The following is a 27053-nucleotide window of genomic DNA, read 5'->3' as shown; positions in this document are numbered from 1 at the left end:
ATAATGTTGCTTGTAAACTGTCTACTGAAAATGATTCTCAACTGAGTAAAATTAATAGTTAATGAACCAGAAAAATAGAATTAAATAATCAAATGCATAGACGAGCCCATAATAATCTTTATGCCAATTATTGGAGCTTGAACTCAGGGCCTAGGCACTGTCCCTGAGCTTTTTCACTCAAAGATGATGCTCTACCATTTGACACAGCTCCATTTCCAGCTTTTTTGCCAGTTAATTAGAGATAAGAGTTTCATAGACTTTTCTGTTGGGGCTGGCTTCAAACCTTGACCCCCAGATCTCAGTTTTCCAAGTAGCTAGTATTATAGGCATATGCTATGGGTTCTCTGCACCATTAAAATAATTTTTGAAGACAGTAAAGAGATTTCTGTATATCCAAATTCACCCATTAGGGAAAACAGCATATTGGATGTCTTAGTGCAAGATTATTCTAGAGGCTGTATTAACTGTGTCCATAAATTTAATAAATCAGTTTATAAATGCAGAGTGCTAAATTCTAAACATTCTCAAAGTTAAAAATCAGAAACAAAACACAATTCATCTATACTAAGTTCATACTTGGTATGAACAAGCAAGGTATGATTAGCAGCAAAGTATGATGGCTGCAGGGGTGGGAATTAGAAGTGGAGGAGAACTGTGACAATTATACTATAATAGGAAAATTGAAGCTGACTACTTCCTGAAACAAAAATCTGAGTAGCCATGACAAAGTAGCAGCTTGCCATGACTGGCCAAAGAGGAAGTGGAAAACTCCTGGAAAGAGGGTATATTTGAATGCAGCTTTCAAAGGTTAAGTGGAATTTTGGCAATCTTAGAAGGAATTGGAGGAGATAACTACTTTTAAGAATCAGAATTATTGTAGTATCTCCCCAATTCCTATGGGATCATTACCAAAAGAGAAAATATATTAGGATTTTTTTTTTTTGCTCTAGGGATTAATTTCAGAGGAGTTTTTCATGTCTTTTCCCAGAATATTTTGGAAGATAGAAATAATAGAGTCCATGTAGCACCTTTATTTTCCTAGATACAATAAACATTTGTTGAATACATAATACAGAAGGAAAGGTGGACACAACATGTAACGTCTTAAATTTTATCTTATTGATGCTAATGAAATACATAAGATGTTAGTCTGATGCAAAGTAATTCTTTAAAAAAACTATTTTTTGTTTGTAACTATAAGAATGGAACAATGAAATCACCTGGGGATCTTTTGGAATGGAGGAGCAGAGATAGGCACAAGATTGGGTGAGCATCACTGCAATATAGTATAGACATGTAGGGAGATGTAAATTGAAATCCTCTGGTCTTGTATAATATAATAAATAAATATATAAATAGTTCTTTACACTATCTATTTGATTCTGAGGGCTTATTATGCCTTTACTAGAAAAACACTATAAGTAGTTTATGCATTTTTCATTTTCAAGTCCCCAGAAAGTTCTTTGAAGATTAATCATTAAACATGATCTTGGAGATGAGCACATCTCTGTCCACAGAACAGATCAAAAAATTCAATATGGGGTTTCACAGGCCAAATTCCTACTCAATAATTACATATCCCAAGGTTTTCTTTAGTGTACGGGATCATTTGTTCATCGGTAGACAGAGATGGACGTCATTACAATTAGGTCCTCCTATAAGAAAGCAAGAAATTCCCTCAGTGCATAATCCCTCTGACACTCACATATGATCTGTCTTGAATCTGGACTGGCTCCCCCAAGTTGTTAATCAAGGAGTGCTACATCACCCTTAGTACTTATCTCAAATATCACTCTACACTCTACACTAGAAATGAGTTGCTTATAACAATTATAGTTGCTTATAACAGCACAAACATTATCTCACAGTTCTAGAGGTCAGAGGTTCACAGCCTGACTTTGTAGACTGAACCGAAGGTATTGATAAGGCTGCATTTCTTCCTGAAGTGCTAGAGGAAAAAATAATCTGTTTCCTTGAGCCTTTCCTATCTTCTAGAGATCACACACACTCCCTGACTCATTCCCCCTGTTATATTTTTCACAAGCAGTAACAGCATCTCAGCTTCCTCTGACCACATCCCCTGTACTGTTAAGGTTTCGTGTCATTAAATTGGGTCTACTTAGCCAACGCAGGTCAGCCTTCCCATCATCATGTCCTCAACATTCATCAAACCTACAGTGGAAGGCAACAGATTCTCAGACTTCAGGACTTACTTTACAGACATCTCTTGATTCTCATAACCTCAATCTCCCAAGTCTGACTCTTAAGCTCTGGCTCTCACTCTATGGATTGGAATTTATCATGTATGTCTTCTCATTTCCCATCTTGAGAATCTGAGTTACTTTAGGAAAAGAAGCTTTTCTTACCAATTCCACAGTACCTCATATTCCCATACAAGATCACTTAGATAAATGCCAAAGATGCAGCCAAACTATGAATGAAGAGAATGAAGAAGCTAGGTCTATATTTGGGACAAGGACAAAGCTTTGGTAAGATAAAAGTATACAAAAAGAAGGAAAAAGCTGGCTATGATTTTATTTATTTGTTTGTTTGTTTGTTTTTTGTCAGTCGTGGGGCTTGAATTCTGGGCCTGAGCACTGTTGCTCAGCTCTTAAGCTCAAGGCTAATGCTCTACCACTTGAGCCACAGCGCCACTTAGGTTTTTTCTGTTTATGTGGTGCTGAGGAATCGAACCCAGGGCCTCATGCATGTGAAAAGGCAAGCACTCTACCACTGAGCCACCTTCCGAGCAATGATTTTATTTTCTACTTCAAGAATGTCCAATATTATTGCCAATAACTAAACAATGTTGACTACTTAAAATGCAGGTGTATATACTTCAGAAAGGAGGGATCTTAGACATAAGATCAATGCAGTAGGCTAGACATGATGATGCATGCCTGTAATCCCAGCACTAATGAGGCTGAGGCAAGAGGATCACACATTTGAGTGTGGGATACATAGCCAAACCTGACTTTAAAAAAAAAAAAAAAGAAAGAAAATGGGTGTGTGTGTAAGAGGAGATGCTAGCACTCACATGCTCCTTCTCACTGATATTTCAGGACTTGGAGAGCTGCAGACTTCGGTTGGATCCGGAGTTGGACAGGCACAGATATGAGAGGAAGATCAGCTTTGCAGGGGTCCTGGATGAAAATGAAGACTCTAAAGATTCTCTCCACAGCAGCAGCCACACCATCAAGTCAGACACAGGTGTGGAGGAAAAGAAAGGTATAGAGTAGCAAGGATCGTTCCATGTTTCAGGGCTCCTCATAGGATATTTGGTCTGGGGTCTAAGCTACAAAATTGTGTTGGATTTGTAAATTGCTGACTGCTGGTTCAGCAAGGTAGGAAACTAGGCTAGTTGGAGGTTGGACTTTGTAGCAACAGTGGCCCGGGTTCTAATTCCAGCTCTGCAGTTCTCCCTCACCTGTGGATCTATGATGCCATTATTTTATTTGCCATTGGTAATGCCAGTGAAAAAGAAACACTCCTGATTCCGCTCTTAACACAATACTGTCATATCACTATGCTCAGGTCTTATTCTTCATGAAAGAGGACAGTCAGACCTCATTAGGTAGAGATGTTGTTATTATTCTAAGTCATTCTTATGAAGCAAAAAATGCTCTGACTAAAATAGACTGGTTAAAGCTTTTCTGAATTATTTTCGATTTACAGTCCGAATTCCTTCATTGTTTTTCCACTCACGAGTTGCCAGTGCCTCTGTTTTTCTGTATGATAGTGCCCTCTGTGCCACCAGAACGTTAGTGATACTTCATTTCTGAGACAGATCCATAAAAATGAATCAAAGCTAAGTGTGTTAGTGACTTAAGACAAATTGCAAACATATGAAGTTAGCTTATCGTCAGTCACTTCTCAGAACTGTCATTGTACACACCCAACTTGTCACCTCTGCCACACTCCCACCCCTCATCACTACTTAGTTTTGGGGGGCTGAAAATTACTGGGGTCCAATCTGTACATGTGCTACTGATGCTCTGGGTTTGCACAAGGACCCAAGCAAACGCAGATATGTCATGACTACACCTCCTGGCTTTAGTGATCATAGACATCATTGCTTGTATGACATTCCCAATTCCAAATAGGTTCACATTGGGAATAGCTATGATCTTGAAATGGGTCACTATTGTAACTCTTTATGTGACCTCATCTAAGGGACTTTCTTTCCTGCAAATTGGGTTAACAACATTGATTAGGGATATTATTTGTTTTCCTAATTCAAGTGAGCACTAAGCATATGCTGTGTCTTTAATGACTAACCTTGATGTATATGTCCAAGTAACTTTAAGAGTTACTTAAATACATAACTAATGCTTCCCAAAGTTATTATAAAAATTACTCATTCTATTCTTTATAATCTGTTTTAGAATTCTTCCCTTTCCCACTTTGAATCCTTTTTCATTTAAAAAATGTAGACAAAAATAAATTCTTGTCATGTCAAAAATTGAAATGAAAACAAATAAATATAAAGGTTAATGCCTTCTGCACTGTAATGCATAGATAATGTGATGCAAGTAGAACATAATATTAGTGCTTCATGAATAGCAGAAACATGACAAATTACTCTTGTCATTCTTAATTTTTTATATGATGAGCAAAAAGTTGGAACTTACACAGGGAATCCTAAGTACAAACTTGTTTTCAGATTTCTCGATTGCTGTTCAAAGACTGCTCTGAACCATTAACTTTACTATCTTATTTTTTTACCTTTTAAAATTCCATTGATTTTCAATGCTTTTATAAAGCATTTTGTTTAAAAGAGCATCTGCACATTTGTTAAAAGAAACAAAAATAATCTTATGCATTGAAGTATTTCCCAGTGTCCCTATAGGATGACTAAATACATTTGATTAGCTTAATGAATAACTTATTTTCAGAAGAATAGACCTATTACAATATGTAAAATCTTGTAAAGAATAGATATACATTGGGGAATATTGGGATGTTCCAAGATCAGAATGTTGCCAAACATTTTAAAAGTAAATAATCATTGTGATCTATTGAATTTATGGTAAACAGAGGTGGTATTCTGAGGGAAAAAAAATGAGTAAAGTCATGAGCCATTTCTGAATATTGAGAAGTATCAAAATCTGGACAGATAGCTTACACCTATAACCTCAGCTCCTCAAGATCCATTGATCAGTCAGTAGGATTATGGCTTGCGTCCAGCTGGGAACAAGAGTTAGTACAAACCTATCCCAATGAATAAGTCTGGTGTGGCAGTGTTTGATAGTTATCCCAGCTACAAGAGAGGTATAGATAGGAGAAGTGAAATTTGAGGCTGGTTCTAGGTAAAAGTTTAAGCCCTATCTAAAAAAAGATAAAAGGGCTAGAAGTGGAGTAGAGAATATGTATAATAATAAATATAAGATCTTGCCAGTGGGCTGGGAAGTTGGCTCAGTGGTAGAACACTTGCCTTGCATGCATGAGGCCCTGGGTTTGATTCCTGAGCACCACATAAGCAGAAAAAGCTGGAAGTGGTGCTGTGGCTCAAGTGATAGAGCGCTCGCCTTGAGCTGAAGAGCTGAGGGACAGTGCCCAGGCCAAGTTCAGGCCCCATGACTGACAAAAAAAAAAAAAAAAGGTTTTGCCAGTACTGCAAAAGAAGGAATCGAGTCAATTTTGCAAATATTACTGCTTCAGAAAAAGTGTAACTTCCATCCTTTAAAAACATATCCCACTTGGGCTGGGAAGGTGGCTCAGTGGTAGAGTGCTTGCCTTGCATGCATGAGGCCCTGGGTTCCATTCCTCAGCACCACATAAGCAGGAAAAAAAAGGCAGACGTGGCACTGTGGCTCAAGTGGTAGAGCACTAACCTTGAGCTGAAGAGCTGAGGGACAGCACTCAGGCCCAGAGTACAGGCCCCACGACTGGACCAAAAAAAAAAAAACATATCCTACATGTATTTTAATTTAGAAAAGACAGTCTTTTTTTATCCCACTCAAATTGTAATATTAGTTATTGTTTAAAGTAGTTAAATAAAAATACAAAATACAGATCTAATCAAACTTGAACAAAGTAAATTTTACACTACTTTTAAAAAATAAAATACCCAATTAATTTTTAGGCACTGCTAATTTTGTAATTGTTATTTAAGCTTTTGTTAGTATTCAAAAAATGCTTAGCATTTTTTTCTCCACACAGAATAGCTATTTGAACATATGTATATATACACATATATGCAAAAGCACAATATATTCATATATGTATCCAAATATATGAATGTTTGAATGTTGTTTAATGAATGAATACCAGATTAGCCACGTGTAGTGGCACACATCTATAATCCCAACAATGGCAGAGGTGGAGGCAGGCAGAGATTTCAGGGAAGAGACCCCATCTCAAAAAATAAAAGAATAATATTAAGTAAATAGACAGATACATAAATAAGTACCAGGAAACTAATCCTCCACAGAAACTGAGAACATAGTCACACGATGACTTTAATTGGCAGACAAATCTTCCCCAAGATTCCGAAGTATTCCTTAATCATTCTGACAAGCTGATCTCAACGACTAGGGCCAACTGGGCAATGCTGATGATGAAACCCTGCAAACTGTGATTGTTCAAACTTCATACAAGTTTTCATGACACCTACTCTTTGGAAGGTACTGGAGTTGGAGCTGTCAGTCTGTGCTTGCTAGGCGAATGCTGTACCACTGAAATCACACCTCCCACCTATTTGGTTTAGGTTGTTTTGCAAAATCTCATTTTTTGCCAATGGTCAGCCCGGGGCAATGTTCTTAGTACCCACAGGCTCCTCACTGGGATGACAGGTGTGCACCATAACATCTGTTTTTTGGGTTATTGGTGTTTTTTTTTTTAAAAAAAAAAATTAAATGTCAGCTCTTGAAATAAACAAGATGAAGACAAGTCTGATTTTACAAAAAAAAAAAAAAAAAAAAAAAAAACCTAATATGGACTACTCTTTAGAACTAAAAAAAAAATTTGCTTAAATCTCCAAGTAGGATCTACCAATTCATTTTACCCCTGTTCTGAAGATAAGGAAACACTAGTATTCCAAAATACAGACACCAAATCTAGGCTCACCATTCAATATCTCTCTACTGAGTGCTTAATGAAGAACAGGAACTTTTATAGGTTCTAAGAGAACAGCAATGCACAAGAAAATGTTCCCACGTGTATTTTAATTTATGATATTTAAAGCTAAGAGTTAATAGTTACTCGTGAACAGTGAACAACATGAAATACCAGACTTTCAAGTGGAAATAAATAATACGAAGAAAAATGAATTCAAATTGGAGATGTGACTTGGAGTGGGAAGGGATGTAGTCAAAGAAGGCTTGAATGACTGGCAGAAATCTGGCAGAAACACATGGTGTTAAGGAACCAGGAAGGCACTGGGCTCAGGAAGGAGTATTGCAGAGGTAACTTTGCATTCAAGGCTGTGTTGCAGTAATGCTCTTGGAGCATTTAAAGAGCAATATAGTGACGAACAAGTGATGGTATTGATCACAGAAGTGACATAAGGTGTGTATTTACAGCCTATGTAGTTAGAATATGGGTGGAGGGAGGTGGAGACGTTTTAAGTAGTTCCATTAGTCTGGTGTAGAGGTGACGGGGCTTTTAAATACCTATGACATTTGGACCTATAGAGCCAACACTATTAATAGATCCAACATGGGATGAGAGAAAAAGGATGTGTTATCTGATTTAGATGATTTTGTTTCATACTAGTACTTTCATACTAGTACTTGTCATGGGGGTAAAGGCTAAAATTCAATGCCATATAAGCTTTATCGACATTTTCATGTAAAAACCCCAATCTGAATTATAATTATTGTGTCTCTTGTAAATAACTAGTATTTTAATTTTTAATCCCTAATTTTTTTCAGGGATATATTTCCAGTTGTTCTTGGTGTTAGAAAAAAATCCCAAAATAAGATCTCTTTCAGATCCCATTAATTTGGGATTATTTTGCTGTGTTTATAAGCAAAAACCCAGGCAATTTATAAAACCAGGCAAAGAATTTAAGTGCATGCCTCTGTCAAAAAGAAAATCTAGAAATTATCTCTTTAATCTTTTTCTCTACTTCTTACTTGCATACAGACAAAAAGTTGCATTAGCAACCATTTAAATTGGTAATGTCGTTCTATTCCAAACATATTTCAAGATGGATCATAAAGTCTCAATTAAGGCTTAAAATAATATTGAAAAATACAGCTGGGTGAATTTTGTACTATAATTAAAATACAGCATTACAGTGTATAGTTTTTGTGGAGTTTATCCAACCATGCTGTAAGAAATTCTTTCCAGATGTGGAATTTTATCCAGATGATGTGGACAGGGAGCTCTTGAAGCATGTACCAGCTGAGCGGTGATAATTTTAGTCTCTGTCAATCACAAAACCAAACTGAGATTAAACATATTGTTCCCCAGAAATTCTTCTGGGCTCCTTTATATGGCATTGAAAGTATATTTTTAACCAACATCTTAAATAGTGGTGTAAGTTAAATCATAGTTCTATATTATTCTCCTGTGTGTGAGAACCTAAAACTAAAATGGCAATTTCCTGAGTATGATTTTTTTAAATATTAATATTTTGACCTTAGTAATTAATGAGGAATTTTAAACTTCTAAAACTTAACCCCTTCTTATTACTGGATTTTCGGCCCTGAAAACTCTTCTTATCCTTATAAAGTTGATATCAATCACACCAAGTCTCCTAAAGAAAAATAAGGAGGGTATAAGTATGACATGGAAAATAAGGATGGCTTTTAATTTTTTTCCCCCAAAAAAGTAGACTTCAAATTTAATTGTGTTCCAACACTGATGACTCTTTCTTCCAGAACACTTAAAGATGAATAATGCAGCTGGGTGCTGGTGGCTCATGCTCATAATCCTAGCTACTCAGGAGGCTGAGATCTGAGGATCACGGTTCAAAGCCAGCCCAGGCAGGAAAGTCTGTGCGACTCTTACCTGCAATAAACCACTAGAAAACCAGAGTGGCGCTGTGTCAAGTGGTAGAGCGTTTGCCTTGAGCTGAAGAGTACAGGGACAGTGCCCAGGCCCAGAATTCAAGCCCCACGGCTGACCAAAAAAAAAAAAAGATGAATAATGCATAATCCCCTTGGCCCAAATAAATAGTCAAGTTGGTTCATGGGTTGCAACCTTTGGACCCCCATCCCATCTCATCATCAGCCTTTGACTCAAAGAAGGCCGCAGTAGCATCACTAGATACAGTAAAAATGAAACCAGCCCACACACTTGTTCACTGGAAGCTCCCCAGTGAGAAGACCCTCAGCCCCTTTGCTGAAGAGCAGGGCAGAACTCCACTGCTGACTGGTCTGCAGAGACAAACGTCTCTCCAGGTCTCTCATTTCTTCATGAAGCATTCCAAAAGGAAAAGGTTTCCCTGACAGCTTTCAGAATCCTGTCTAAGTCTCACTTAACCAGGGAAGCCAACGACAAATGGGGAAAGGGGAGGGGAAGGGGCAGCTCTGTGGAATCTAGTAAGAACGTCGTCAGTAAGTGTACTAACAGACTTGATGGTGATGTGAGAGCACACTCATGCTTGTGAACCCTGGGCCAGAAGGAAATCAAGCTGTTCTCAGTCCCAAGAAAGACGCTGCACCAGTCCTGCCCGGTGACCCCCCCCCTCCTCTGCCTGCTCCTGCCTCCTGCCTGGCTCACCAGGTCTGGGGACTGGGGACTGGCGGAAGCTCCTGTCCAGAAATGCCTCTCCTCCGGGCGGATGGACAAATTGGGGAAAGAACTTGGATGTAACACTGGCTGGGAAAAACTAAGGGGGGAAAAGCCCTATTTTATTCTTTTAATACAGTTCCCAGCAGGAAGATCAGGATAGGAGGTTCTCGCCTGCTCCAGATTAAAGGAACCCGCAGTTTCCAGGTGAAGAAGGGGGGTTCCTTGTCCAGCATTCGCCGAGTCGGCAGCTTAAAGAGCAGCAAGTTATCACGGCAGGACTCAGAGTCTGAGGCTGAGGAGCTGCAGCTGTCCCAGAGCAGGGACACTGTCACTGACCTAGGTAACACAGAGGAGCGGGGCGTGCAGGGACGCGGGGGGTAGGAAGACCCAGGTCCTGAAACAGCTGAAGTCCCTGTCCTTACTCTCAAGTGGATGGAGAGCAGAGCCATAGGTTAGCCGACCCGACAGCCACACTCCCCTAGAAGTCCTGTTAAAGTCTGACTCAGTGGGTCAGGGTGAGGACCTGAGAACTCACACTTTGAGCAAACTTCCCCCTGAACCGGATGCTGCTGTTTTCAGGATCACACTCCAAGCAGCGGGGCTAGAGTCTACAACAGGGAAAAGAAAACATCTGAACGAGCAGGACAGCTTTAGAAATCCAGATGTTTCTGATTAAGGCTTTCAAGTCAAGTAGAAAAACTCCCATTGGACAGACCTCGAACAGCCTTTGGTACTTTCAGGTCCTTTTAACAGTAAGAACAAGTAAAATGACAGAGAGATGACATTTCAGACCTGACAGGTAAAGATCTTCAAGTTACCTCCCAGGGATGTGCTCTCTCCCGTCATCCAATGGGAAAAATTCTACTTACTTCTAACTTACCTAAGTAGAAATGTTCCAAGGGTAAATTAAGGATGGCTGTAAAATGTATTAAACACATAAAAAAATAAATAAAGCACTAGACTTGTGGATTGTCCCTACAGGATCTAAAGAGACTTCAGACCTAAAGAGACTAAAACTTTGTTCCTACAGAATATCAGCCTGATTAGCATCTTAACAGACAAGAAGATTAAACAGGCTAGTTTGAGCCTAGCTTGAGCTATTAGGTAGAAGTTGAAGCTCATTCTCTTCATCATACAGTTTCTAGTTTCAAGTCAGCAAGAAATGTGGATAAATGATCCATAGAGTTGACTGAAATAGAAACTGAATAGATCTAATTGAAGGAAGTTTAAAATAGTAAATGTTTCTACCTCCGCCCACTCTTGCCTTTGAAAATAGCTAATTTATGCATTAGTTAAGATTCAGCTTATGTTTCAAGGAGACAATAGGATTTAAAAAACGTGACTTCTGTTGTTACAGGGTTGATACTAAAACATTATCATCCATTAGTTTGGGGGAAAGCTGTTACAATTGATGGTTTGATTTGATCAATTTATCCTGCCCAGTAGGATCAAAGTGGCCAGGCTAAAGCCATCGCTTCGTTATTTAAAAGATCCATAAAAGCTTTGCAATTTGAGGGTAAAGCTTTATGTAATACACTAAGTGCTGAATTTTTAAAAGCAATCTCCTCTACTTTCCCATAGAGAGGACACAGGAGTTGTCTACAGCTAACCATTGTGATCTTCAAGTTCCCTTCGTTTTTCCAAGGCACTCTCCCATCTTTGGGAAGCTGCCCTAGCAAAGCCTGGTGTTTACAGCCCAGTGGAGACAGCAGCACACTGTGAAGCCTGTTTTGTATTCCCCCCAAACACAACTGTCAGGTCTGGGTCCTTTGAAATGTATTTCAATACACTCATCCTTTAAATGGTGTATCCAAGCAATTCTAGAACTTGACTCTGTTGGGTTTTTTTTCTCCTCTGCTCCCATCTCTCAGAATGGAAGCCACCATAACAGAGATCATCAATGTTTTTGAATCTGCCAACTAAGCTGGCAGTGAAAGGAACAGCTTCTATTACTATTTCTCTAATAAAGTGCTATGCCCAGGTAGTCTGCCCTAGGATTCAAAAGCATGGACAATACAGTACCAATATGCTTTCTGGGGAGACTGAAGATCAAAACCTTTCTTGGTATTTTCTTTTGAAGAAGGGAGTCCTTGGAGTGCAAGTGAGCCCAGCATTGAGCCAGAGGGAATGAGTAATGCCGGCACTGAGGAGAATTACCACAGGAACATGTCCTGGCTTCATGTAAGTAGGAATCACAGAGAAAGCCTTAGCATCAATTTCTCTTGGTGTTGGGGAAGATTCATGGATGGAGAGCTAAGAGAAAATATCAGATTAATATTTACTGGAATATATTATATACATTCAAAAACATATATCCAAGTCTATGTAAATTTACATGTATACATGTGTTTGTAAACGTGTATGCATGTGTAGTATTTTGCTTGGTTTTCCTGGACATTCAACAGTAGCTATTAGCTGCTTCATCCTGGTTGTGAAAGAAGCTTATTTACTCTCTGTTGCCATATAGCAAATTACCACAAATAGTTGCCTAAAGCCACTGTATTTACATTAGAGTTTCTGTGGGTCAGGAGTCCTAGCACCAGTTATTTGGCTCCTCTGCTTCAGGATCTTTCACAGGGCTGCAATGAAAGTAGAATCTGGGACTACGATGTTCTCTGAAGTCCTGACTGGGAAAGGGTTTACTTCCGAGTCACACGCTTGTTAGCAAAATCCCAGTTCTTGAAAAATCTTTTGGGTTGAATATTTTAGTTCCTAGATGACAGTTGGTCAGTTACCACATGGCCCGGCAACATGACAACTTGCTTTCACAAAGGGAGCCAGAGGGTTGCTAACAAGAGAAGTCAAAATCTTCTGTAATCTAGTCAGAAAGGCCAGCCATCACCTTTGTCATAAAGGCACAATTGCCAGAAGTTGTGGATCACTGAAGATCCTATCAAAGAGATACCAGGCAGCCGACTTGCAAAATTACAGGTTTCTAGGGTACTTCTACCCAGAATTACTGAATGAGAATTTCCTGAGACAAATCTAGTCATCTATTTGCATATCTACTTGTTTTGTTTGCCTTTTGGTAAGTTTCCATGGTTTTTTTCTCTCAATCTGCCAGATTTGAGAACAATAGGGAACCCTCTAGTGCTTGTGTGCACCCCTGCTTCATGGCAGGATTAAGAAGAAAATGAGGGGATATGCAGTGAATCTTGTGAGAGCTGGTTATTCTGCTAAAACAGCACTTACATTTGTTAGAAACTTTGTAGGGTATAGAATACTGTTAGTCCATTTGACAGGATATGGTGTTGATTGTCAGTCTTCATCTCAGAATAAAACAGAACCCTTGTTTCTAAGGAAATGAGTGTTTGCCCTACCTGGTTTTATTTTCCCTTGGTCACTTGCTCTGTGTTTGCCAATAAATATGACTCATAGTCCCTCACAGGTTGTCAGTGAAGGAGTGAGTTTCATGAAGAACAAAGCATCAAGAAGGTCGTTCAATGAATATTTAACTAATGTCGACTCTAAGTATGCTATTGCCATTTTAGGAGACTAAATGTTACAAACTCAGGATCTAGGAATACAGCTGACTCATGCTTAACGTGTGAATTGGGTTTAACCTGCAGAATTAAAAATATGTTACAAAACTGAAGGTCCTTCATTTCATATCTTAAAACCATCTTATTTTTTAAAGTCACTGAATGGGGAATGCTAGAAGATGAAAGTATTTGAGCTGGATAAAACTATGAGACACAACTTAGAATGGCCTAAAAGCCAGAGGAAAAAACTATCAGATGACAGGGAGTATGCATGAATCTCTACAGTGAGGTTCAAGTTATAGTTCAAGTTACTCATGAGAGTGAAAGTTGCAGACATATTTTCAAGTTCCAAGTGTATTAGAGCTCTAGGCCTCCCAGAACTTGTCAAAGGTCAGCCAGATCCTCTGAGATCACATGTCTCATCAGTCTAGCCTCTTCCATCTGACACCTGTCATCACATAAGAGCTGAGAGTCAGGCAAGGTGGTAGTTTGGACTCTCCATTTGAAAGCACTTAGAAACTGTAAACTCCAAAATAATTATGTTGAGTGTCTGAAGATCTCTTAACCTTTCATTGTTTCAAAGTGAACCTTTCATCAAGAATTATGGTAGGAGAACAAAGGCTAAGTTGACAGACTTGTAGCTCTGTTCTTTTGTGGGTTGTTGAGTCATGGAGGTTTCCAGACCCCACTAGGGAAGCAGACTTTCTAATGTTCCATCTTCTGTGCCATATAAATGTTCAGTTTGCCTGTATCCTTGGTGTCTGGTTAAGTCTCACAAGTGTTTGTATTCTAGGTGATGATCTTGCTATGCAATCAGCAAAGTTTCATCTGCACACATGTTGACTACTGCCATCCACACTGCTACCTGCACCACAGCCGCTCTTGTGCCCGGCTGGTCAGGGCCATTAAACTGCTCTACGGAGACAGTGTGGACTCCCTGCGGGAAAGCAATAATGTCAGTAATGTGGCTTTGAGGGGCAAGAAACAGAAAGAGGTGAGTGAATGCCTACTGGATAGTATTCCTGTGATAGAAAGCAGGAGATTCCCAACCGTCTTTCCTAGGAACAAAAACTTTTATGCGGCTGCAACAGCAAAAACCACACTGTAGGTTTTACTTCTGAGCAAAGACAGAAGTGACAAAAAGTATTCATGTTCATGAGTAAACCTATTTTTTCCTAGATTGTCATGGACAAAATAGGAGTACAAACAGGTAGTGGTGAAAAGTAGGTTAGTATGGTAGACAAAATAGCTTCCCTGGAACTGGGGAATACTTTAATTCACATGACAAAGGAGATTTTGCTGGTGTGATTAGGAAGTTTTTAAATGGGGAGAACAGTTACAAATTATCTACATGGGTTCAATGTAATCTGGCAGAGATGAGATGATCACAGAGGGAGAGGAGAGAGTACCACAGAGGTCAGAATGTGCAGCCAGCTTCTAGAAGATGGAAAACACAGGACAAAGAGCTTGCAGAAGGAAGCCAGCCAGCCAATCCCCTTTAGACTTTTGACCTCCACAAACTGAAGTTTGTGGTAATTTGTTACAATAAGCTAGTATAATTGTGTATTATGAAACCAACAGTAAAAGGTCTTACTGTCCATAGGCAATAAGACTAAATGAGGTCCATTCAGATGAAGAGAAACTCCTTTAAGAAACTGGTGTTTCTCATGCATTCAGTATCCCTTTCTTGACAACTACCCTGAGCAGCTGAACTGGCAGGAGGAAGAAAATAACAAGGGCAGCTGCATCCCTGCTAGGAAAGCCTTGAGTTACCCACCTGCCCCTGAGCAGGCATTAGCTTGCTTGGCTGTGAGCTGCTTCTGCAACTGCTTTTTTTTTTTTTTTTTTTTTTTTCTTGTCAGTCATGGAGCTTGAACTCTGGGCCTGGGCGCTGTCCCTGAACTCTTCAGTTCAAAGCAAGCACTCTACCATTTGAGCCACAGCACCACTTCTGGTTTTCTGGTGGTTAATTGGAGATAAGAATCTCACAGACCTTCCTCCTCGGGTTGGCTTTAAACCATGATCCTCAGATCTCAGCCTCCTGAGTAGCTAGGATTACAGACATGAGCCACTGGCGTCCAGCTGGCAGCCACTTTTCTCAAATGGTTTTGCAAAGAGATTTTTACCTGCCACCTATTCATTTCAACAATCATTCATTATGGGCCTGATGTTGGCATAGTGTAAAGCCAGCTAACCCCCACCCCCCCAAAAAAGTAGGAATAAAATATCTTTCTACTAAGGAGTTTGTAAGCCACATTTGGGCTAAGTGAACAATAACATATATCCTGAAGAGTTTGAGAATAGGAGCAATAAAAGCAAAAATGCAATTGAGTTGTGTAGCAATGTGTAATAGTTTAGCATTCACAAAGAGATTTTTAATTAAAATTTTTATTAGGAAAGCAATTCATGTTCATTGGAGAATTTTGGCTAATATAAGAGATTCTAAATTTTTTTTTTAGAAGTAGTTATCACAAAGGACTACTGTATTAGCTTTTGGAAAATGCTTTTTTAGTATTTTTTTCTAAACGTATGGGTGAGGGCACACGATATATACATATCACTGTGCCTTTTTCATTTTTTTACTTATTTACATATTTTTGTACCTGTCTGGGGCTTGAACTGAGAGTCTAGGCACTATCCCTAACCTATTTTGTAAAGGCTATTACTCTACCACTTGAGCCACATTTCTACTTCCTACTTTTTAGCAGTTAATTGGAGATGAGTCTCATGGACTTTTCCTGGACTGGCTTTGAACCACAATCCTCAGAGCTCAGCCTCCTTAATTGCTAGGATTACAGACATAATCCTAGACACCATTTTTTATTCTCACAAATCTTGTGCAAGAGGAACATATCCTCCTCATTTTACAGGTGAAAAAAAATGAGGCTCAGAGAGATGGATTGTCCATACTTCACCTCTATGACATATTCAGCTAGACTTCAACTTAGAGATATGGAATATTGAAGTCAGGGTTTTTTTAACTAAACTGTTTTACATGTCATGTTATCCAAATTATACAAATCTAAGTCTCATGAAAGTGAAGAATAAATCAATGCAGATTACAATGAACTGCACAGCCTACCAAATCATGGCATAGAAAAAAATTTGTGTTAATGTATGTAGTCCATATACAATATAGAATTCAAATGCAAATGTTGCTACATTCTAAGAAAACCTATTTTAATTTAAACTTCTCACCATACAGAAACACACATAGCTTAAAAGAAAACCATGTAAGTTGAAAGTTTCAAAAATACATAATATTATTATTCCTTGTTTCTATATACATTCTAAAATTCTCACTGTCTTACCGTTGCTCAAGCTATACCTTCATTTCCAATCTAAAATTGGCCAATCCCAAATGCTTTTGAGATCCAACTCAAATATCATTTCTTCCTCAAAACCTTTTCTAATGTTCCTAGTGTTGAATGTTAAGCACAGATTGCATTGCAAAGGGATAATAAGTGCTATTTTCCTTCCTTGGTTTTTCATCTAAATTAGAATGGTATTTTACTTCTACTTTTCTCACTTTTCATTCATTCACTCATTCATTTATCCACTCATCTATGCAACAGAATTTTGCAGAAACTACAAACTGTGCTAAGTTGGTACTTTGTGCTGGGTATAATAATGGGTAAAAGAGATACAGTCCCTACCTTTACATGACACATGTACATCTCATTTGAGATGCAGATGCTCATCAAATAAATCTCCTTGAAGCACATTTGTTAAGAAAATGTTAAGACAGCCTTCAAATAAAGTGATAGAAGACATGTGATGAAAGAATGAATAGGTGTTAGTTGGATACAGAGCTTTCTAACCTTAGAGAAAAGTACAAAGGACCTCTTTTGTGTGATAGCATGGAAGGCTATGGTACCTGATGAAGTTATAGAGATGGGACCAAGCAGGGCCATGAGAAGCCTGTAGATGTTGGCAAGCAACTTCCATCTCTTAATTATGTACTCCGTGAGAACCAAGGGAATCTTACAAATTTTGTAGTCTGCATTATATTTTAATAGAGTGCTCCCCAATGGCAAAAAAAAACAATAAGAATAGAAGGAGTGAGTGGATGGTTTGTGGGCCACCTTCTATCTCTGGCTCTCCCAGAACACTGGCATGAAGTGGCAGGAAAGACCTGGGACTCTTCCTTTTTGCTAACACTTCTGAAGAGAAACTGAAACAGGAGAAATGTCTTCTAACCGAACCACATTTAAATTACTCATGCTGGTAGAGTTGAAAGGACATATTGGGCATACAACAGACATTATATTTCCAAAATAGTAATTTCCTTTCAAGCCCTTTTCCCCCCCCTCACGATGTTTTCCATTTGTTTCTCTGAATCTGTCACGTACATGAACAGTGCTCATGTTTCCAGAGCCAAAGTGAAAACAGAAAAAGGCTGGGGTCTGACTAGAATCAACTATGAGCAATTGGTATTCCATTGTCCTTTAATTGGTTTTTATGGCAATATATATTTGTGGCAGCCTGTACATTTTGTAACCTATCTATCAACCTGCTAATCAATATTTCAGGAATTCACTGTGCCACTCTTCATCCTTCTAGTTTATTTGATGCTCTTCCAAACTTGTGTGCCTTTTTATGTATATGAATTATCATTCTATGTGTATTTGTTTCCTTCACCAAAGAACTTTTATTTATTTTTCCTTCTGTATTTATACCTTCTGTAATTATATGTTCTTAATAGCAACTATGTCCAATAATGCTTGGTGAAGGTTGAAGATGTAGCTCAGAGGTAGAACATTCACTTAGCAGGCACAGGCTAAGGGTTCAATACCCAGCCTTTAATTTTTTTTAAAAAATCACATTTTTACTTCTAGGCTAAGATCAAGAGTAGTAACAAATGTGTAATTAAAACATTTTCCTTTTCCTCTCAGTTGCAAAAAGCATAGATTGAAAGACAATGCAAATGTCCAGAGGTCAACTAATTTCCTGCAGAGCTGACATATTTTTCTAAAGATTCAGACATACTGTGAGACTAAGACCAAATCCTGAGTCTTCATTTCTGAGGCCAGAATGAAACATACATAATTCATAGTGTATATACATAATTCATGTGCCAAATTTGCATGAAGCACAAAGTCTGTAGAGTCCCCTTTAGGAAATGCTACCCTGGTATTGACATGACTTCCTTCTTAGAAATCTTCATTTCCTTAGAGAGCCCAGTAGGCAGATGGAAACTTTCCCAAGTGTTGAATTTCTTGTTATCTCCACACTGATTCATCCCATATGCCTCTTTTTTATTTCATTTCATTTTTATTATTATCTATGTAATTATACAAAAGAGTTACAATCCCATGTGTTACATTATGAATACAATGCTCATTGGTCACTGTTACCTCTTCTTTCATTCTCCTCATTTTCTCCCTCTCATCCCTACCCTCAAGTTATATAGTTCATTTTTACATAATCTGCATTAAATATAATGACTATATTTGCTTACCCTTTCTTCCTCCATTCCTTTACCCCCCCCGTACCACCCCCAAGGCATATTTTTTATTTTAATTTTTAAATTTGTTTTATTTATACCTTGTCTTTTTTATTTGTGTGCTTGTTTGTTATCCATGTCTCCTAAGGATAGACAAGAACAGCAAGCATCATGAGTGATTTGTCCCTCCAGTTTCTGGTGTATGCCTAATTCAAAAGCATTCTTGAATTATTAATTGATTGAATAAAAATTTTACCTGAAATGATTAACTAGCAGTCAGCAACTTTGCTGAAAGGAGCAGGAGGGCTTTCAGAGAACATAGCAGAATCATGTAAAGCCAGGTATAGAAAGAAACAGCGACAACTGCCAAGAAATTCATAACAACACTTAAGAGTTTCTCATCTCTGCTTCTTCCCTTGTTTTAATTTATACTTAGACTAAATTCCCATGATTACATCATTTTTCTCATTCTAAAAGCCACTAAAAACCACTAAATGTCCTGCATGCCCTAGGACATGAATTGGATAACATTCTTTTTGACTCAAACACAAGTAAAAAATCCTTAGCAAAGAAGAGCAACTTTTTGAATTGCAATCAATAGTAGTCAAGATGAGAAGTCAAGTCAACTATGATGGATTCATCTAAATGTGTCAAAGAAAATGATACTAACCTACATTCTGTATCATCTGTCAGGAACCATTCCTCATATCACCAACAGATCTGGGGGCTCCTTATTTGAAGCTTCCATGGTAGAACTACCAAGACAATGGATGCAATCTTCTTCTACTTCTTCTTCTATTTTTTTCCTTAGGCAATTGGTTTTAGGTCTTCCTGTGGATTCTAGTTTATTGTATAATGTCAACCATTCGTGTGCATCTCACAGTCAAGTGAAATTCCTAACTTTTTAAAGAACGCTAATAGTGTTGCCACTAGAAATAGCTTTCAATTACACTCAGTGTCTAGATCCCGCTGACTCCAGTTTTATATCAAGTTACCAAACAAAAAAGTGACTAACTGCAGTTTCTTTGGACTGCTTTAGTGGTCACTCTAGTGAAGGCGTGCCCATCACACATGCTCCTACCTCTGATGTCTATATGGAAAATATAACAAATTCACTCAAACATTGTGACTAGCCTACCACTGTGAGATGATGGTCTTCCAATCCCCTTCTCTGCTTACTAAAATAAGCACTTTAATTATTGAAGCTACAAGAATACACCATAATTCCTTAGAAAATAGCCCAGGCTACTAAACAGCTGACATACATGTTTGATTTATACCATCTGTTCCTAGCAGGCACAGTTAAACACAGTCCTATATTTCTAACACATCATGGGCTAAATAATTGCACATCCATTTTCCTCCTAAACTGAGCATTTTCTGAGTATTTTTCTATAAGCTATAGAAATAAAATTTCTATAATTTAATCAAGAAGCAGTGTTCATGCATAAGTCTGAAAGTCATGAAATGTCTAGCAAAAAGACAGAGAAGAAAAGAAATTGCAAAAATTGAGAAAATGAAATTCAAGATCATTGTAAAGACTTGAAAAAATATTTTAAAATTTTAAAAAGTTTAAAAATATTTTAAACTTTTAACTTTATATAAGTCATATAGAGACCATCATCACACTTTGCTAAGAGGAGAAAAATAGAAATGAAATAGAAAGAATAAGAGCATGTATACCAATTTTTAAATGTCTTAGCTCTTTCTAAAGAGCTACACTCTCTATTATATGGCAGATTTACTGCATATGATTTTGAGTAGTTCTCAAATTATATGAAATGGTTTTGCTATTTATTCTGTACATTACTTTTATGTTTACTAGAAAGAAGAAAAAGAAAATAAAACAATACAGTATTTTTCTCTTCAAGTACTCCCAATTATGTACTTCTGTGTTAGTTTTTCTTTAGAGAACACAGTAAGTTCTCTTATTTCCTTGTTTCCAAGTAGGTTCATTTAAAAAATTGGATCTATACCAGCCACATAACAGATGCATTATTTAGGGTGTTTTTCTTAATGTTTCAAAAGACTTTCTTAGAACACGAATGTACTTTTAGATTTACCTTTTCTTTCAAAGTAATCTTCTTCTGTAACACTGGAGGTGAAGGTCTAACCAAAAAAATCTTGGTAAGTTCAGTTTGTTTCCATTGGCACAAAGGGAGAAAATGTCTCATTGATATGGCCCTGGAGAAACAAAGGAGCTTTATTCTGTGCAATTATTCTGTGCTTTATTCTGTGCACAGCCTTGAGTGTAAAATAAGGAGGAATCAGAACTCAAGAAAAATAAAGGCTTGTCCCCAGGAGCCTGTCTTTCTCCCTGCTGCTCTACTCACTCCATTCTTTGGCAGTTCAGGAGTCAAGGGAAGGAATTGTCTTCTCCATGTTTATGCAGATGAGTCAGGCTTATTCTTGGACTCAGGTTGAGGACACAAGTTGAAAGAAAAATTGCAACCTCCTAAAGATGTTATGTTTTGTTTTTTTAGAAGAAATCAGTTTACCTCTAAGACTCAGTTCTGGATGGTGAATGCTTTCAGCTCTTACTTCCTTGATAGTTATTCTCTTTGACCTGTTACATCCTAACACTTCTGTTTTAAATAGTTCCTTTCTCCTGTGCCCAAAGGATTTAACGTTTACTTTTTAGACCTATATTGCTTAGAGTAGATTTTATCTGACTTAATCTGCTACTTTTACATATCGCTGACCAAAAACAAATATATGAAAGAACAACCTAAAAGAGGAAACGTGTTTAGGCTCATGGTTTCAGAACATTCAGCCAAGGTTACTTGTCCCAGGTGTATGTTGACAGGCAGAAGGAGGAGCTGTTTACTTCATGCGGGGCAGGAAGTAGAGAGAGCAAGGCAGGGACAAGACACCAATGACCTATTTCCTCCAATTAGGCACCACCTCGTGAAGTTTCCAGAACCTCCCAAAATAGTGCCACTAGCTTGACGCCAAGTATTCAACATATTAGCCCAGAAGGGACACTGCCTGCTCAAATTTCAACACTTAACATTTTAATACACTTGTATTTCTCACCGTTTGTAATACAATTACCCCTGAAATGGAAATCAGGAAATCCTGGCCTTTTCCTTCTTCTGCTAAGAAGTTGCAGGTACTCCACCTCTCTGAGTCTCTATTCCTGCAAATGTAAAAGACAAGTTTGTTACTAATTTTTTTTGAAGTTCTCTTAACATTACAAAATTCACTACCCTTTTCAGACTTTAAAAAGTAAGGACCTACAATATTGCCTTAAATTATTCCTGCTGTGTGTGGTTTGTTTTTGTTTTGTTTTTGAGAAGATACAACATCTTTATCACATAGCTCATCTTCTTTGCAGTGCTCAGATAAATCATGTCTCAGGACACCTTCACTGAAGAAGAGAGTTTCCGATGCCAACCTGGAAGGGAAAAAGGACTCTGGAATGTTGAAGTATATCCGGCTTCAGGTATGGCACTTAGATCAGAAACCTTCCTCAAGCACTGACAGAGAAGAGGCTGCAGACAACCTATCTGCTTGTGTTTGATACACATCAGACAAATGGGTAGTGTTGCCAAAAGATCCCATTGGCTGGCTAGCTAGAGTGCTACCTAGTATGCAGGGGGGAAAAATCATGTTGTTGAGTAGGCAGCAGCTGCAGACAAGGCCTGGAGAGATGGGCTATAGTCACACCTGTCCTTACCCCAACTCCTGTGAAGCTAATTTTCCAGGGTGATGATAATACTCATAGGTCCTGGGATGAGTCTGGATTTTAATCCCAAATCTGCTTCTCTGGGACATGGGAAAGTTATTTAATTTCTCTCAGTCTTAGTCTCCTCAACTATAAAATAGGAAATTTTTATAATGCAGCCTTATCTCAATGGATTATTACAAGAATTAAATTTAAAAAGCACATTTACCTACTTACTAAGTGCATGATACATCATATAGTTGCTATAGCCTAAGCTCTGAATCATAGTACCTTCACCCCAGAAAAAGAAAACTCATGTTCTTCTGGAATGTATTTTAAATGACGACTTACCTGGTGTGTGGGGTGTGTGTGTGTGTGTGTGTGTGTGTGTGTGTGTGTGTGTGTGTCTGTGTGTGTCTGTGTCTGTGTCTGTGTGTCTGTGTGTCTGTGTGCCTGTGTGTGTGTGTGTGCTGATACCTGTGCTTGAACTCAGGGCCCAGGCACTTTCCCTAAGCTCTTCAGTTCAAGGCTGGTGCTCTACCACTTTGAGCCACAGCTTCACTTCCAGGTTTTCTGGTGATTAATTGGACATAAGAGTCTCAAGGACTTTCCTGCCCAAGCTGGCTTTGAACTGCAATCCTCAGATCCTAACCTCCTGAATAGCTAGGATTATAGGCATGAGCCATAGCAGCCAGCTTTCTTGAGCTTTTTGCTCAAGTGCCACGCCATTTGAACGACACCTCCAGTTTTGGCTTTTTGGTGGCTAATTGGAAATATGTGTTTTGTGGACATTCTTGCTTGGGCTGGCTTTGAGCCATGGTCCTCTGATCTCAGTCTCCTAAGGAGTGAGCCACTGTTGCCCAGCAATGACTTATCTTGAAACTATATTTATCACCTTATTTGCCTGAAGAAATGGAATAGAAAGGATTTTGTAGATGGATCTAGAATCATAACCATCATATATAATGTTGTTTCAAAGAGAAATGTCATCAGACTTCACAGTGACTTATAAAACTAACCTTCTAAATGGATTCCTTTGTAAGTTAGAGGTTGATTATAATTTTCAAGGGAAATATAACAATAGGTTGGGAAAAATAAGCCTTTTAAAAGTCCACCAGATTTCAATGAAAAATTTTTTTATTTGGGGTCTGGTCGTGGGGCCTAAACTCTGGGCCTGGGCGCTGTCCCTCAGCTCTTCACCTCAAGGCTAGCACTCTACCACTTGAGCCACAGCACCACTTCCAGCTTTTTCTGCTTATGTGGTGCTGAGGAATTGAACCCAGGCAAGCGCTCTACCACTGAGCCATCTTCCCAGCCCTTCAATGAAAATTTATGTTTCCTGACATCTTTCTTTCCTTGTAGAGTGGTATTTATTCTAGTTTATCCCTTTAGTGGTTTAAAGTTAGGTATTTTTTTTCCTGTTGAGTATTTGTCTGAAGCTTGAACTCCTGGCCTCACTCTCTCCCTTGGCTTTTTTGCTCACAGCTCAGGCTCTAACCACTTGAACAACACCTCTACTTCTGGCTCTTTGCTATATTTAAGAAGAGATAAGAGTTTGTAGGATTTGTCTGTTAGAGGTAGCTTCTAACCAGGATCCTTAGATCTGTCTCCTGAGTAGCCAGAATTACAGGACTGTGACACCAGTACTCAGCTTCCAATCTGTTTTTGTGATTGAAAACATTATGAGATCAATTCTTTCATTTTCTGATTTGTTTCAAATAAGAACACATAAAGCTTACATTTGTGTCAACTAAATATGCTCCCATTTTACAAAGTATGTTTAGGCCACTTAAAGACACCTGAGAGGGGAGACATGACTCTTCAGTTCCAAGAAGCAATCAGCATCCTAAAGATTTTAAAACATGGTTTTTATCTTTTGCCAGGTGATGAGCTTGTCACCGGCTCCCTTGTCTCTGCTCATCAAGGCAGCACCGATTCTGACAGAGGAGATGTATGGAGACATCCAGCCAGCTGCCTGGGAGCTCCTTCTCAGCATGGATGAGCACATGGCTGGGGCAGCAGGTGAGGAAAGACCACCAGGTTCCACTGCTATTACTGACCCCAGTATTGAAGTAAGAGAGCGCTGTATTTGTTTTTAATCTATGATCCTGGTCATGTTGGTGGCCATCACTAGAATTCTAGATGGAGGTGTGCACTCTAGGAAAGTAGAGCCAGGTTTTGGAGTGCTTCTTCCCATTTAGTAGGTGTTCACAAAAAGCAGTAGATCTTTCTGACCAGGATGTAGGTCAGTCAGCTTCCCACCGCTATAACAAAAACCTGAGGCTAGGAAGTTGGCTCAGTGGTAGAGCGCTTGCCTTGCATGTTTGAGGCCCTGGGTTCGATTCCTCAGCACCACATAAGCAAAAAGAAAAAAGCCGGAAGTGGCGCTGTGACTCAAGTGTTAGAGCGCTATCCTTGAGCTGAAGAGCTGAGGGACAGCGCCCAGGCCCAGAATTCAGACCCCATGACTGGACCCCCCCCCCCAAAAAAAAATAAAAACCTGAGATACCAATCTATAAACGGAGATGATTTACTTTGGCTTTGGAGATTCTATTCCATTATCTAGAAGACCCAGCCATTAGCTTCTTTGGGGGGTATCAGATAGCAGTAGTGGGCAGCACATGGCAAAGCAGAACTGCTCCCTTCTGACTAAAAGCAAATTTTAAGAAGTGGGAAGAGAAAATAGGAAAACTAGGAAGAGATTGTGTCTCTTAGACCCAACCAAAGCAATGTTGTCAGACAATAATTCCTAGAGGTTTTAATGCCCCCTCCCATGAGTAGGGACCTGGCCCTTTAAGAGATATCTCAGATCCAATCTTTTTAGCAGGATGGTAGCAAATTAGAATAACTACCCCACCATCCATATTTTACTCTACTTCACAAATGATAACATCCATTTTGTCTGACTGCTATTTACTTTTGTTAACTTTCTTAAACCTCATATGAGTAATTGCCATACAATATCAAAACAAATTTATTGAAATTTAAGTGATTTGCCCAAGAAACATAGCTAGAAAGTGGTAGATGTAAACTATGGGGTCTTTATTTTTGTTTCTTTTATATTGACTACTTTTCTGTCATTATTTGAACACATGTGACAAAAATTCAAATAGTGCAAGCATATACAAAGTTAAATTTTTACCCTGATTCCTGAGACTGCACATTCCCTTCCTTAGAGGCACAAGTTTTAAGTTTCTCAGAGATCCTTTTGGAGTGCACTATGGCTTATATATTCATCTAAGTATGTAGGCTTATATTAAAGCTTTTCATTGCAACACAAATGGGACATATAGTAAAAGCTTTGCACTTTTTTGCTGATATATAAGTGGCTGTATTTATATCAGTTTATAGTTTCTTCTCACTCTTCTTAATGGCTACAAAATATTCCATTGAATAGGTGAATACATCATATTTTTCTTAATCAGGGTGTTTAAATGCAACTTTAGGTTGATTTCAGCCTTTTATATAGTTTTTTTTTTTTTTTTTTTGTCGGTCGTGGGGCTTGAACTCTGGGCCTGGGCGTTGTCCCTCAGCTCTACCACTTGAGCTACAGGGCCACTATCAGCCTTTTATTCTTTTACTGCATTAGTGCAACAAATATCTTTCTAAGATATCTTTGTGTTTTCTAAGGCCATGTTTTTCTTTCTCTATGCTTCTCTGAGAAAACTGCAGAAGTTGAGGGATAGACACATTTACACAGTCAGGGAAACTTCTATGGGAGAGAAAACTCTAATAAACAGGTTGATGGAGCTTTAAAAACTGGCAGAAATCAACTTAATAGAGAAATGAGTGTGGGAAAACCCACATGGGTGTGGAAATATTCAGAGCTTGTTTTGAAAGGCTGAGGACATTGACTTGCCAACTCGGGTCATTTTAGAGAGGAACCAGCTGTCTATCATCTGAGTATACAACCAGAACAGCAGGCTGAGGGGTGTGGACTGTCTGCAATTACTGTGGAGAATTAGTTTAGGCTCCGAGCTGAGGAGTACTGCTGTAAACAGACTATAAGTTATCGTCACATCTACTGTGGCAGCAGTGAATGGAAGAGTTTGTGCTTTTGGAAGTAGTGATTGTTATGGTGGCCCAAGCCTGTAGTACCAAGAGTTGAGAAGAATAGGCGGAAGTACCTCAAGGTTGGGGCAAACTTGGGCTACAAAGTGAATTCAAGGCCAGTTGGAGATACCTAGAGAGACCATGTTTCAAAAAAAATCTAAGGGCTGGGCACCAGTGGCTCTTACCTGTAATCCCAGCTACTCAGGAGGCTGAGTGAGATCTGAGGATCACAGTTCAAAGCCAGCCTGGGCAGGAAAAGTCTGTGAGATTCTTATCTCCAAAAAACCACTCAAAAACCACTCAAGTGGTAGACCCACTAGACTTGAGCTGAAGAGCTGAGAGACAATACCCAGGCCCAGAGTTCAAGCCCCATGACCAACAACAACAAAAATCTAAGGATGCAGTTTGAGCATCAATACCAGAAAATAAAAGGTAATTGTATTTTTGGGATGAGTAAGAGTTGGTGACATGTAATTTTCATATAATACCAACACTAAAGAGAAAGGCCACAGCCAGAAGTCGGTTTGGAGAATGTATCAATGTGACAGGTAAAAATAATTGGATATATGCTATCTGAAGGAGAATTAGTAGGAAGACAGAAAAGATAATTATTATTACAATTACCATTGCCCTCCACTTAAAAGGCTAGAAAAAGTACCAGGAAGCCAAGTAAAGCCCCCACACACACCAAAAGTGGAAATTTTATCATCACTAGCCATGA

At 38.7% G+C, this 27053-nt stretch overlaps 1 protein-coding gene across 1 annotated transcript in view; it reads left to right on the top strand.

The window, feature by feature from the left end:
• Unc80 (unc-80 homolog, NALCN channel complex subunit) overlaps nt 1-27053 on the top strand; it is a 182511-nt gene that overhangs the window by 77444 nt on the left and 78014 nt on the right. Inside the window, 6 exon segments of the mRNA XM_042679276.1 lie at nt 3063-3228; nt 9821-10024; nt 11765-11865; nt 13960-14160; nt 21950-22057; nt 24163-24301. Of these exon segments, the coding sequence (XP_042535210.1) occupies nt 3063-3228; nt 9821-10024; nt 11765-11865; nt 13960-14160; nt 21950-22057; nt 24163-24301 (919 nt within the window).

This window comes from Dipodomys spectabilis, unplaced genomic scaffold (assembly GCF_019054845.1).
Source record: "Dipodomys spectabilis isolate Male_0828 unplaced genomic scaffold, ASM1905484v1 ptg000051l, whole genome shotgun sequence".
In the NCBI taxonomy this organism is placed as follows: domain Eukaryota; kingdom Metazoa; phylum Chordata; class Mammalia; order Rodentia; family Heteromyidae; genus Dipodomys; species Dipodomys spectabilis.
This window is presented reverse-complemented; position numbering and strand designations above follow the sequence as displayed.